The 14,243-nt window shown below is 40.0% G+C and overlaps 1 protein-coding gene across 1 annotated transcript; it reads right to left on the reverse strand.

The window, feature by feature from the left end:
- Positions 1–8,995: 8,995 nt before the first annotated feature.
- rnf182 (ring finger protein 182) lies at positions 8,996–10,723 on the reverse strand. Its single transcript, XM_062023581.1, has one exon. It carries the CDS (start codon positions 10,439–10,441, stop codon positions 9,677–9,679), a length of 765 nt encoding a protein of 254 aa, XP_061879565.1. The 5' UTR covers positions 10,442–10,723; the 3' UTR covers positions 8,996–9,676.
- Between the last annotated feature and the right edge of the window lie 3,520 nt (positions 10,724–14,243).

The raw sequence follows: 14,243 nt of genomic DNA on the forward strand, positions 1-14,243 counted from the left end.
TTATAGTAACAATAGGTTAAGCTTTGTCTGTGTGCCATGTGTTACCCAGTTTCCCCTAGGGCAACAACGTTAATATATGTTTGATGAAACGTGATTATATGCATGAGTGTTACTTGTATATGTAAAGAATGTGTATATGTATGTTTGTTCAGTGAATGTATATGTACAGTATGTGTATATGTATGTTTGTACAGTGAGTGTATATGTACAGTATGTGTATATGTATGTTTGTACAGTGAATGTATATGTACAGTATGTGTTTATGTATGTTTGTACAGTGAATGTATATGTACAGTATGTGTATATGTATGTTTGTACAGTGAATGTATATGTACAGTATGTGTATATGTATGTTTGTACAGTGAATGTATATGTACTGCTATTGAGAACTTGATAATATTTATCTGTACAACGCACAGTAACATTCTTAATTTCTTAAAAATATATTGTATATAATATATATTATAATATTAACTTAAGTAGATGAATACAATGAGCTTAGAGGCGGTATGGCGTAGTGGGTAGAGCAACCGTGCCAGAAACCTGAGGGTTGCAGGTTCGCTCCCCGCCTCTTACCATCCAAAATCGCTGCCGTTGTGTCCTTGGGCAGGACACTTCACCCTTGCCCCCGGTGCCGCTCACACCGGAGAATGAATGATGAATGAATGAGTTGTAAATATGAATGATGGGTTCTCACTTCTCTGTGAAGCGCTTTGAGTGTCTAGAAAAGCGCTATATAAATCTAATCCATTATTATTATTATTATTAGATCATATCTGCAACAACATAAATCAATTTCCATGTTAACTTTATAAATTTGATGTTTACCGTTTAAACAAAGCTGCTCGTCTATGTGATTCTCAATGCACAGAAAATGTGCAAATGATTCACTGCGTCATACATTTTTATAAATCTAACACAGTAACGTTGAACTCTTTATTGGCATATTTTTCAAAAAGAGCTTTGATTTTTTTGTTTTATGCAACATTTGCAGTAACATTGCTTATATTGTAGTTTATTTATTAGAAGGGAGGAAAGTGCATTTTTGCATTAACTTATAGTCTACAACAGGTGTTGTCTTGCCTCTAAGTGCCACAGTGAAAATATTCCAATAGGCCGCGGGCCAAACACATTATTTTAAGCGTACAGCATCATTATAAGTAAGTTTAGCTCCATACCACCATATTTAAAGAAGTGGAGATCATCACGTTCGATAGATGGCAACTAATTAGTCTTGTGGACATGCAATCAATGATTGTGAGAGCTTGATATATGTCAGTATGAAAATGTATTAGCCAATGCAGGCTAAACGAAATGACTTGGCAGGCCTAATTTGGCCTTTGGTCCTAACTTTAGGCCCCCCTGATCTACACTATGCAGAAGACAATCAAATACGCCTTGATTAAACATTTCAGACATTCATCGAAAAAAATATGAAACATAATTAACCCTTATCAATTTTTTAAAACATATTTCACAATATTTGCTTGTTTTACCTACTCAATTTTAATGCAATTTGCCACCACATAGAAAATCTACAACAACAACAAAAGGAAAATATTCTGCTGGTATTTACAGTAGGGATTACTGCTGCGGAATTAAATGTTATCACTACATAACGGAAGATCCCCACGACCAGAGGGCTATCCTCACAAATTTTTCAAATAATTTTTGCATTAGCTCTCCCCCCTATTATTGGACATGTACAATGATTTTTTAAAATCTCGCCGCCTCCCGCAAACACTCAACCAAGCTTCAATTTCTCTCCTCTCGAAAAAAGGCAAGGACCCTTTGTTGTGCATGTCATATCGTCCTTTTAGCCTGTTAAATGTGGACTTTAAATTATTATTCAAACTGCTGGCTTTACGTCTGGATACTTTTCTCCTTTCTATTATTAAGGCGGTTCATTTGGAATAGGAACTCCTTTTCTAATCTTTGACGTTTTTTCAATATATGGTATGATGTGCCTGCTCGTAACACTGAAAAGGCAGTGATATCTGTGGATGCTGAAAAGGCATTTGACCGAGTTGAGTGAAGTTATCTATTTTATGTCCTGAAGAGATTTGACTTTGGCAACAGTTTTATTTCATGGATTAAGCTCCCATATAGAAAATGCATGGATGGATTCATCTACTGAGGCCTTGATCAGGACAAATCAAATTCAATCTGAATATTTTTGTGTGAACCGTTCCACCCGGCAGGGCTGCCCCCTGAGCCCATTGCTTTTTGCTCATTGAGCCTCTGTCAATAGCGCTTTTTACCAACCCCTTACTACGGGCATATGTAGACAGTACACAATGTGCAGGTTAAAGTCTCTCTCTTTGCAGATGACCTCCTTCAATATTACTCGGACATCTCCGTCACAATCCCTCTCTAAGCTTTTGGTCATGTGTCTGGTTACAAATTAAATTGGGTAAATGTGAAATATTTCCTATAAATTCTGCTGCTAAGAAATATCCTCTGCAAAATGTTTCCTTTAAAATTGCCTCGCAAAGTTTCACATGCTTGGGTGTCCAGGTCACTCATACGCTTGCAGAGCTTTATAAAACCAACTTTGTTCCACTGTTGTCCAAAATCCAGGGAGATTTTGATTGCTGGTCTTTACTTAATTTGTCTACTGTGGCTCGTGTCAACTCTCTTAAAATTAATGTACTTCCACGATTTTCCTATTTGTTCCAGTGTGTACCATTTTTTCTCCCTCATTCCTACTTTCGTAAATTAGACTGTCAGATCTTGGACTTCGTTTGGAATAAGAAGAATCACAGGTTACGTAAAAAATATTTACAGAGACCCAAATCGTCGGGAGGTTTAGCACTACCAAAGTTTAGGTTTTACTACTGGGCCACAAACATTAGAATTCTTAAATATTGGATGCTATATAAAGCATTGGATCCCCCTTCGTTATGGCTGGTTATAGAGGCTAACTCAAGTAAACCAGTATCTCTTAGGAGCTCTGGTTCAATCTCCCATCCACTCTTCTACTTCTGCTTTTACTAAAAATCCAATCGTAGAAACCTCATTCAGAATTTGGGTTCAGTTTAAGCGCTATATTGGTTTACAGACTATTTCTAGTCTTGCACCCATCACTGCTAATCATGCTTTCCCTCCCTCTCTTGTTGATAGGGCCTTTTTAAGATGGTCAAGTCTGGGGATCAACAACATTCACGATTTATACATTGACAATACTTTTGCTTCTTTCTAGCAACTTTGTAATAACTTTTCACTCCCTAATCAACACTTTTTCAGATATCTACAGATCTGCAGTTTTGTTTGTAATACTTTTCCCAAATTACCAAAATTACCGACTGATAGTTTTTGATGGCATTTTTGACTCTACTTCCGACTTTAAAAGGATCAATTACACGTATTTACAATCCAATTTTTTATTTACGCCTTGGCGTCTCTGAATTCAATTAAGTCACTTTGGGAGGGTGACTTAGGAGTGACCCTATCTGAAGAGAGCAGGACAGAGATTTTAAGTAGCGTTCATAAGTCTTCTATTTGTGCTAAACACAGCCTTATTTAATGCAAGCTAATACATCGTACCTATTATACCAAGGTCCGGCTGGCTAAGATGTATGATGGAATATTGGTATTATGTGATCGGTGACAACAGTCTCAAGCTAACTTAATACAGTACATTTGTTTTAGATTTGCCCTTCCCTGTGCAGTTATTAGACTGAAATTTGTAATACTTTGTCTTTGGTAATTTGCGAAAAGCTCAAACCGAATCCTCTAAGCCAGGGATGTCAAACATGTGGCCCACGGGCCGGATCAGGCCTATGAACAGGTTCAATATGGCCCACGAGATGAGATTGCTAAGTGTAAAATTCAGCTGCATTTTTAAATGAAAGAAACTGCTGTTCTAAATGTGTCCACTAGATATCGCAATAGCAATTCTGTTAGGCAAGCAAATAGTTTAGACTGGGGCGAGCAAGTGTACCAAGCAAGAGGTACACAGTAAAGCGGGGCTGCGACTCCTCCCCCTCGACCCAACGCAAAACAAACAGGAGTAAAATAAACAATTGGTAACCCCACTTAAAATGCTGCATGAGACAGTGCACGTTGGTATAGTTATGTGGAAAATTATCGTCTTCTGTGCAAATTGTGGAAAAGAATAAGATTAAGAATAAAAATAAAAATAATAACTAATAAGAATAATTTTCCTGTGGAAATTTTGATGGGCCTGCTATCTGTGCCCTGGCCCTCTGGCTGGGGGTCGGTGGGAGCTGGCGTACTTTTCAGCTGGCGCCGAATATCCGAAAATGTGAGTTTTAGGTGCCCTCTCACCTCCCAGAGGGTGGAACAAGGGGATGGGTCAAATGCAGAGGGTAATCAGCATACTTGCCAACCTTGAGACCTACGAATTCGGGAGATGGGGGGGGGGGGGGGGGGGGGGTTGTGTTTGCTGTTGTGTATATGTTTTGAAGTATTTCTTATATATATATATATATATATATATATATATATATATATATATATATATATATATATATATATATATATATATATACAACTAATCCGTTCATGAATGAGTATATCCATTCGGCCTCCGTGTTCAATGGAGAAGTCTGATCTACAAAATGTGCAGGCAGCATACCCATTCCCCTTCGAGCTGTCCTGGATGAACTGAAATTATTTTTTCCAATCATTTTGGAACTTGCAAGCGTACTTCTTCTTCTTACTCGTCGTCGCCATGTCTCTTCTTCGTTCTTCTGCTTCGTCTCTGTTATGTTTTTGGACATTACTACTTGCCGTAGTTTTGAAGCAATGCATGATGGGAATCCGGATGTTGTGTGTCAGTGTATTAACGTGCCGGCTGGAATAAACACACGCTGAGAAATAGCTCCGTGCCTGCCTACTTTATGGGCTATAGGTAAACCTATGGATAACGGAGAGATATATAATAGTCTCCTTTTCAGGTGAGAGAGGACACTAAAGGCAGTGCCTTTAAGGCACGCCCCCAATATTGTTTTCCGGGTGGAAATCGGGAGAAATTCGGGAGAATGGTTGCCCCGGGAGATTTTCCGGAGGGGCACTGAAATTCGGGAGTCTCCCGGGAAAATCGGGAGGGTTGTCAAGTATAGTAATCAGTGGTACTTTAACTTTAACTTTAACCGTACAAATTGAGCTAAAGAGCTAGCTTAATACGTTAGCATGCTAACTTTAGCATGCTAACACTTAGCATGTGTCACATACCAAGTTATAGGACTCTGGAGTAAACGGTCTCAAAAGGAGCAACCGTACAAAATGAGCTACAGAGCTAGCCTAAAACATTAGCATGTTAACAGTTAGCATGTGTCACATATACCAAGTTGCATGACTCTAAGGCAGTGGTTCTTAACCGGGGTTCGATCGAACCCTGGGGGTTCGGTGAGTCAGCCTCAGGGGTTCGACGAAGCCTCCGCCGCGGAGGTCAAGACACACCCGACTCATCGTGTAAATAAAAACTTCTCCCTATCGGCTTTATGGATAAGGCAACAGCAGAAGTCAGACTGATTTGCATGTGTGTAATTTGTTGTGAGTTCATGCACTGTGTTGGTTTTGTTCTTTGAACAAGGTGATGTTGATGCACGGTTCATTTTGTGCACCAGTAAAAAAACATAACTTTGTCTTATATTTGAAAGAAGGGTTCGGTGAATGCGCATATGAAACTGGTGGGGTTCTGTATCTCCAACAAGGTTAAGAACCACTGCTCTAAGGTCTATGGCAGTGAAATTAAAGAAAAAAGTGTAAAATTAGCTGACAAAGTTAGCATGCTGCAAAGCAGCAGTGAATGCGTTGTTGACTTACATTGCATTGCATTGCAAGCAGCCCATATTATTATGGACCTGCTGCAATGCAAAGCACTCGTTCACTTTTGCAGCATGTGAATGGGCGCTTTGCATTTCAGCAGGCCCATAATAAATAGATTAATTTTGGTGTAGAATACCATATGTGTGAATGTTTTGGAGCATTCCCAAAATTCTACAGTTAAGGACGTTATTATTCACGACTGCATGACTGTTGTCCTGTATGATTGTACATTTTAAATATGCAAACAGTGTATATGTTTTCTATGTAATCTTTTTGGCTTCATTGTCACTAAATCATTTAAAAAATTATCTGTTAACAATTCATCCATACTCTCTTTGTTTATTTATCATTTTCAATGCTGGAGCGACACATCCTTATTCCTTCTTCTTGTTAAGAGAATGGACAACTCAACACAGAAAGTGCCTGAATCATCAGTAATAGTTGTAAAAAAGGGTGTAGAATTAAACCAGCTTTGCTTCTTCCTACTCCCTCTCAGGTTTGAACTGTGCAATGGTAAATATTTCTGAAACAATTACTTACCATGACAACCTGCATATTCTGACAATTGATTGATTGATTGATTGATTGAGACTTGTATTAGTAGATTGCACAGTACAGTACATATTCCGTACAATTGACCACTAAATGGTAACACCCGAATACGTTTTTCAACTTGTTTCAGTTGGGGTCCACGTTAATCAATTCATGGTATAAATACCATAAGATATGAAATTATATTTTAACAGAATGATGTCACCGTATTTTTGATGCTGGTTTTCAACCACAATTAGTCTCACTAGAACTTTAAGAAAGTATTTAACAGCCTGTGAGTGTTTCTGTAGCCAACATGTGGGAATGTTGATTGCATCACTGCCAAGGAATGATGTGTTGTCCCTGCAGGCTGGAAAGAAGAGCTTTAAAACATCTTCTTAGCAGCAGAGCAAGGACAAAGTGTACTGGAATGCTTCCACACTCACGAGTGTAGTAGAACCCCACAACCACAGTGGTGGGACTTCAAAAACGTTTAAATACTGAAGACATGTCTGGCATTTCCTGCTATTGTGGAATTTCAAGAATGTTTTATCACGTGAATTTACTTTTTTTCTATTTTCTTCAACGTTCCTCTCTAATCACACAAGCAAATGAGTAGGTGTGGATTGTTGGGGTGATCGGGGTCATCCATTCGGTCACATGACTCGCTGCAGCTGTGAGGAAGGACGCTCTCTGGTGGTGCAGTCTGCAGAAAGCACCTTTTATCAAAGCAATACAAGGCTGACATGTTCAACGGGGTTGAATACTTTTTGCAAAGGTGCTGGATGTTTAAATACACTATGTGGAACATGGTGGATGGAAATCACTTGTATTTTATTGTTAGGCTAAACCAGGGGTCGGCAACCCAAAATGTTGAAAGAGCCATATTGGACCTCTCCATGTACTGTATATAAACGACCTGCCATGTGAGGATGTTAATATCCAGATGTATGCAGACCTACCTGGGGAAAGGACGCTGAAACGGTTGCCAAAAAACGTACAGCCGCTATGGAGAAGGTGGCAAGATGGCTACATGACTCTAGTCTTACATTAAACATTAAGAAAACGGCAACAATGTATTTTGTAAACAAATATAAAATGTCATCCTTTTCCAAATATAACTGTTAATAAGGAAATAATACAAAATGTTAGTGAATATCGTTACCTGGGTGTCATTTTAGACCCAACACTTGGCTTTAAAAAAACATATCAAACAGATGTACCATGAGTCTTAAGTACAACATTTTCAAATGTATCAGGAATTCGTTAACACTGGAGGCAGCTCAAACTTACTTTAATGCAATGATTATGTCTCGTTTTTATTATTGCATAACATGTAGGTCCCAGGCAAGCAAAATGACACTGAGGCCATTGGAAACTTTGCACAAACAATCGCTCAAAATCCTTGGCCGAAAACCACAACACCACCATCACTGTTTAGTTCTCCAAAATATAGATTGTTAAATTTTGCTAATATTCAAAGATTAGCATCAATACGAATGGCCCATCGAATCCCGAACAACACTGCACCAGCGCCACTTAAGCACTTTGGCTAGTTTACATCTGCTGTGACAACTAGCAACACACGAGCCTCCACCAGGGGGCGTTGTAGCGTACCCAGATGTACAGCATCTTTTGCACAATCAGCCTTTTCATATAAAGCGATAAAGGAATGGAACGATCTCACAACAAACTTGAAAAGTCTAACAGATTACTCTTCATTGACAATTGAAGTTAAAAAAGTGGCTTTGGAGTAATCAAAGCTGCTCACGGTCACTGAGTTGGGCACTATGTTTGACATGTCAACTAACTTCATGTGTATTATATTTAGACATGAGAACATTTTCTTGTAAACTGTGAGGTGTGTGTGTTAAAATCATGGTTGTTTTTACAAATGATGACAAATGTGAACAAGAGCATGTATTGTATATGTGTTGTGATGTAAGTGAGGTGTGGTTGTATTGTATAATAAGTATGTGTAAATGAAAGGGCATTTTATGACTTTTCTTAATTTGATTACATGCTATAGTATGATTTTATTGTCATAATTTTATTGCATGATTTTTGTATCTCTTTAATTTAGGTAGCCAGGGACTGTAGATGGAAATGAGCTATTTAGCTATAATCTGGTGCAGAACATATCTGTCTTTGAGCTTAATGTTTATGTGCATTGTCCCTTCAAATAAAGACTAAACTAAACTAAACTAAAATACAAAAATATGTACAGCCTTATATAAGTGTTAAAAGGAAGGCAACACATGATGTAAGTGTCTATATTGTCTATATTAGACTATTATCAAAATGACTATGTGTCGTAGGCTGATGCAAATCTTCGTTGACAGAAATGTTGAAATTTAATATTTATTCTACACCTTTTTACAACATTGGAAAACATTACTAAAACGGAGGCTTTTCAGAGGGTGTGATAACTCATGGAAATGACTGGCGTAGAATGGCCCAAGGTAAAGATGTGTGTGTTCAGGTTGAAGGAAACGGAAACTACAAATAAAATGAGCTCAAATATACCTGAAATACGAGGCATAATGATGCATTATGTACATACAACTAGCACAAATAGCATGTTACCATGAATTGATTAACGTGGACCCCGACTTAAACAAGTTGAAAAACTTATTCGAGTGTTACCATTTAGTGGTCAATTGTACGGAATATGTACTGTACTGTGCAAACAACTAATAAAAGTTTCAATCTATCAATTAAAGATTAGCTTGCTGTCATGCAGTGACCAAATATGTCTGATTAGCACTCCACACAAGGCAATAACATCAACAAAGCTCACCTTTGTGCATTCACGCACAGCATAAGACGTTGGACGGACAAATAGAGACGAAGAAGGAGTGGCATAAAACATATCTTTCTGTGGCAGCATCAAGGAAAGTTGTACATGCAAACAAACTATGGTGCGTTCAAGGACTGCCGAAATCAGGACAAAATGGCGCTTGGCAAATACTCTCATCAGTGAAGCATGTTTAATGTAAACAGTGGGATTTCTAATAATTAGGAAGGTTTGTGTCGAGTTTGTCCTCCTACAGAAACCATATTAAAACAAAAAATATATTTTTTTCCTCATTTTTTTCCATTTTCATAAATTTTTCAAAAAGCTCCAGGGAGCCACTAGGGTGGCGCCAAAGAGCCGCTTGTGGCTCGAAAGCTGCACGTTGTCGACCCCCGGGCTAAACATATGTTAAGATAAACATCACATGCATGTTCTCTTGTTAGTGATGACTAATGACTTCTATCATGGGATTCCTAATGAGGAGGTACGGTTGCCATAATGGATCAAAAATACTTCCAAGCAGTACGCTACATGTGCCCCCCATTGGTCCCACTATGGCGGCATGCATTTCCAGACCTCCCGGCAGAAGCACTGGCAGAAGCCGTAGAACATGACAACAACCAGGCTGGTGGGGATCAGGCCGACCAGCAGCACCCCCACAGTGGTCTGCTGCATGATAAGCAGGTAGACCCCCATGGGCAGCGAGCTGAAGAAGAGCAGGCCCAGCATCCACACCAGCACCCGGGCCGAGGTCTGGCACAGAAGGGCGACGCAGTTCCACCAGGTCCACCTCTGTGTGATGGACGCCATGGAGTCCTGGCTGGACAAACGGTTTGAAGTGTGGGTTCCACCTGGCCGGTGCAAGGTGTCCTGGCTCAGGGAGGGACGCGGCGGAGTGTCCATGATGGTGATGACCACAAAGTTAGGAGAGCCTCGGATGGAAGAGTAAGTAGAGGGGTCGCCCAGGTTTCTGGGGTCGAGCAGCAGTTCTGTGGTGTTTTCCTGGCGGTACTGAAGGTTCCTGCGGTTCCTGCTTTGCAAAGTCAACATGGCCACCAGGCTGCGGTTGTCTGGCAGGCTGCTCACCACCTCTCCCAGCAGGCTGGTGGCGTAGCGGCAGAAGGGGCACACCACGCTACTCGGGGGTGACTCTCCCAAGTCGTGGATTTTTGCGAGACATTTGGCACACAGGCAGTGGCAGCATTCCAACACCTTTGGCCTGCGACACCCCAGATTGTAAGCACAGTAGCAAATCTTGCACTCCAGCTCTTCCGCATGGCTGCCAACATCCTGAGCGCAGGTCTTTACCTCGAACATCTCAAAGTCTATCTTGACTGAAGATCAGCAGGAGATTCCCTACTAGCTATGGTCCAGGCTCAGCCGGGGGTGACCCAGAGGCCCCCTTTCCATTCATGGAGACAATTCCTGACTGTTGTGGAGCTTTCAGGATCATGGTGCTGCGGTCCTGCAGGCTCGAGTTCTGTGAAATACCAGAAGGAGAGGTCTCTATAGCCGTAGGATCTCGTCAGGTTCCTGAGAAGGTGGAGGGTCTGTTCTTGTTTGGCGCTGAAGACCTTTCAAGGGGGAGGCTGCATGCGAGTGTGTGAGGCCGAGAGATAACTATTAACACAGCAACAAGGACAACAAAGGCCAGCCTGTGCAAACAAGTGCTGGAATTTTCGAGCCGGATCTTTTCTTGCTCAGTGAAATTCAGTCCAATTAGTGACTGACAAACTATCTCTATGTGAAACTATCTCTCACATGTTCACTTACTGACAAAACACTTACAAGCAAAAACATTTCAAATCAACATGCACCTTACATTGTTTTTTCGCACCTTTAAGTCAAGATTTGTGACTGGTGCCATCTACAAAACCCAAAACCAGTGAAGTTGGCGCTTTGTGTAATTTGTAAATAAAAACAGAATACAAAGATTTGCAAATCCTTTTCAACTTATATTCAATTGAATAGACTGCAAAGACAAGATATTTAATGTTCAAACTGATAAACTAAATTTTTTTTTGCCAATAATCATTCAATTAGAATTTAATGGCAGCAACACATTGCAAAAAAGTTGGCACAGGGGCATTTTTACCACTGTGTTACATGGCCTTTCCTTTTAACAACACTCAGTAAACGTTTGGGAACTGAGGAGACCAATTTTTTAAATTGGAATTTAAATTTGGAATTCTTTCCCATTCTTGGTCTCTGTTGTTGTATTTTACGCTTCATATTGCGCCACACATTGCTGTACAGGCTGGATATAATGCTTGTAAAACTTAGGAAAGTAAGCGTCCTTTAGGTATCCGCGTAAAAGTTGAAAACAGCCCCTTTAACTTTTGTTTCAAGTCAAAATAGATACGAAAATAAAATGGCAACCAAAGTAATCAGAAAGGTCAACCAACAAACGAGATTTCTCTACAAAATCTCCTCTCTGGTCAACAAAAGCACCTTGAAGATTCTATCGGGAACTCTCGTTCAACCCTTTTTCGATTACGCTTGCACCTTCTGGTACCCTAGCACCTCCAAAACCCTCAAATCTAGACTCCAAACATCCCAGGACAAGCTAGTCAGGTTACTTTTAGACCTCCACCCCAGATCACACCTCACTCCAACCCACTTCTCCAAAGTGGGCTGGCTCAGGGTGGAGGACAGAGTAAAACAACTTGCACTGAGCCTAATCTATAAAATCCGCTACACCTCCCTGATACTGAAGTACATGTCAAACTACTTCCATAACGTAAATGACCGCCATAACCACAACACCAGGGGGAGCTCCACAAACCACATTTAACCCAGATTCCGATCTAACAAAGGTCTTAACTCATTCTCCTTCTATGCCACATCAATGTGGAATGCACTCCCAACAGGTTTAAAAGAAAGGGCATCTCTATCCTTCTTCAAAACCGCACTAAAAGAACACCTCCACTGAACTTCAACCCTTGACTAACACCCTCCCCCCTCCACATCCCACCTCCCCGGATTGTAAAAAACCAAATGTAAATAATCAAATGTATATACTTGTTCTTATACTTTCTGAACTCACTATGTTCTCTGCTCGCTGTACATATCCTACCAAGTCAGACCGACACTGTTTCAATGTCCATTTCTCTGATGATGCAATTGTTGATGACTGAAGTGCTGATATCAACCAAACCCTCCTCACCCCACCCCCCGGATTGTAAATAATGTAAATAATTCAATGTATATACTCTGATGATTAACTTGTGTGATGACTGTATTATGATGATAGTATATATCTGGATCATGAATCAATTTAAGTGGACCCCGACTTAAACAAGTTGAAAATCGTATTCGGGTGTTACCATTTAGTGGTCAATTGTACGGAATATGTACTGTATGGCTGTATGCACTCCCAACAGGTGTAAAAGAAAGGGCATCTCTATCCTCCTTTAAAACCGCACTAAAAGAACACCTCCAGGCAACTTCAATGCTGAACTAACATCCTACTAACTTCCACATCCACTACTTGCTGTACATATCCTCCCAAGTCAGTCCTACACCGTTCCAATGTCCATTTCTCTGATGATGCAATTGTTGATGACTGTAGTGTAGGGATGATGTTTGATAAGAAATTATCGAGTTCGAGCCTATTATCGAATCCTCTTATCGAACCGATTCCTTATCGATTCTCTTATCGAGTCCTGATAGGTTGTTGTATATGGAAAAAACCACACAATATTTGGTTTAACAAAAGCTCACTTTTATTATATAAGAAAAAAATAAAATATAATAAATAAATAAATATTGACTGTTACCCCCCCCTAAAAAAACAAACTAAAATAAATAAATATTGACTGTTGTTACCCAAAGTATATTAAGTGGGATTTTTCAGAAAAACATATATATACAGTAACAAAAAAACAACCTGTCTCTGTGATCACTGTAGGTGTATAAATAATAATATAGTGTTGAATAAAATCAGTCCCTTGGGCACAAAACTGAAAATAATACAGCTCTCCAAAAAGTGCACTTCTGCTGCTATTTGACATAACTGTTTGTTATGATGCTTTGACATTTTTGCACTTTATTTCTTTATTGAAAGAAAATTCTATGAAGAGAAAAGTTGTTTGCAATTGTGGTTACAATGCTAAAAATGAAAAGTTAAAGCTAAAAAAAGAAATACACTTTATTGAGTTAAAATCTTTCTTTATAGGGGGGAAAGTGAAGTGAATTATATTTATATAGTGCTTTTTCTCCAGTGACTCAAAGCGCTTTACATAGTGAAACCCAATATCTAAGTTACATTTAAACCAGTGTGGGTGGCACTGGGAGCAGGTGGGGTAAAGTGTCTTGCCCAAGGACACAACGGCAGTGACTAGGATGGCGGAAGCGGGGATCGAACCTGCAACCCTCAAGTTGCTGGCACGGCCACTCTACCAACCGAGCTATACCGCCCTGATGTGATGTTATGAGCTAGGGAAAATAACAACTACACTACCCAGCATGCAACGGGAGTGACGAGCATGCGCGGTAGCCCCGAAAAGTGTTGCATGTTGCCACCCGGCAGCTAAGAATGAGGTTATGAGCACGCTGTGAAAGTAAACGTCAAGAACTCAGCCAACATGCCTCGTCTGCATTATTTATAATTAGACAGACAACACATCTACAGTGTGATTTTGTTTTGTTTACAAGGAAAGAAAAACAAAAGTTAAAAAAGGGAGATGTGTTGTATATATATGTATGTGCTGCGGTTGTTTTAAGAACGTTGCGACAGCTGCCGTAAAGGAGGTGCGTTGCTAGCCTGGTTGCTATGTTTCCGGTTGGTGGTAAAAGTGTTCGTCATGTGTTTGTACCCTGCTCAAATCTCTCAGTAAAGTTATTCATTGGATTATACCTTGTGTTTTGAACTTTATTACACCTTGGAGCGCTTTTTCCGGTCCGTTGTTTTCCTGCTTTCGCTATCTGCGCCTAATGACTGAGCTACATGACGTCATTTCTTGTGATGTCTCACGGAGCATTTCTGGTCGGGACGGGATTCCAGGGATTCGAATAAAGAACCAACTCTTTTTCTTTACTATAGTGGTCTCGATAACGGGTACCGGTTCTCAAAAAGGGATTCGAGTCCGAGGACTCGGTTCTTTTCTTATCGAACAAC

The sequence above is a fragment of the Entelurus aequoreus genome, linkage group LG16 (assembly GCF_033978785.1).
Source record: "Entelurus aequoreus isolate RoL-2023_Sb linkage group LG16, RoL_Eaeq_v1.1, whole genome shotgun sequence".
Classification (NCBI taxonomy): Eukaryota; Metazoa; Chordata; class Actinopteri; order Syngnathiformes; family Syngnathidae; genus Entelurus; species Entelurus aequoreus.

Coding starts and splice junctions, on each gene's coding strand:
- rnf182 (XM_062023581.1), bottom strand. CDS start 10,441: ATGTTCGAGGTAAAGACCTGCGCTCAGGATGTTGGCAGCCATGCGGAA.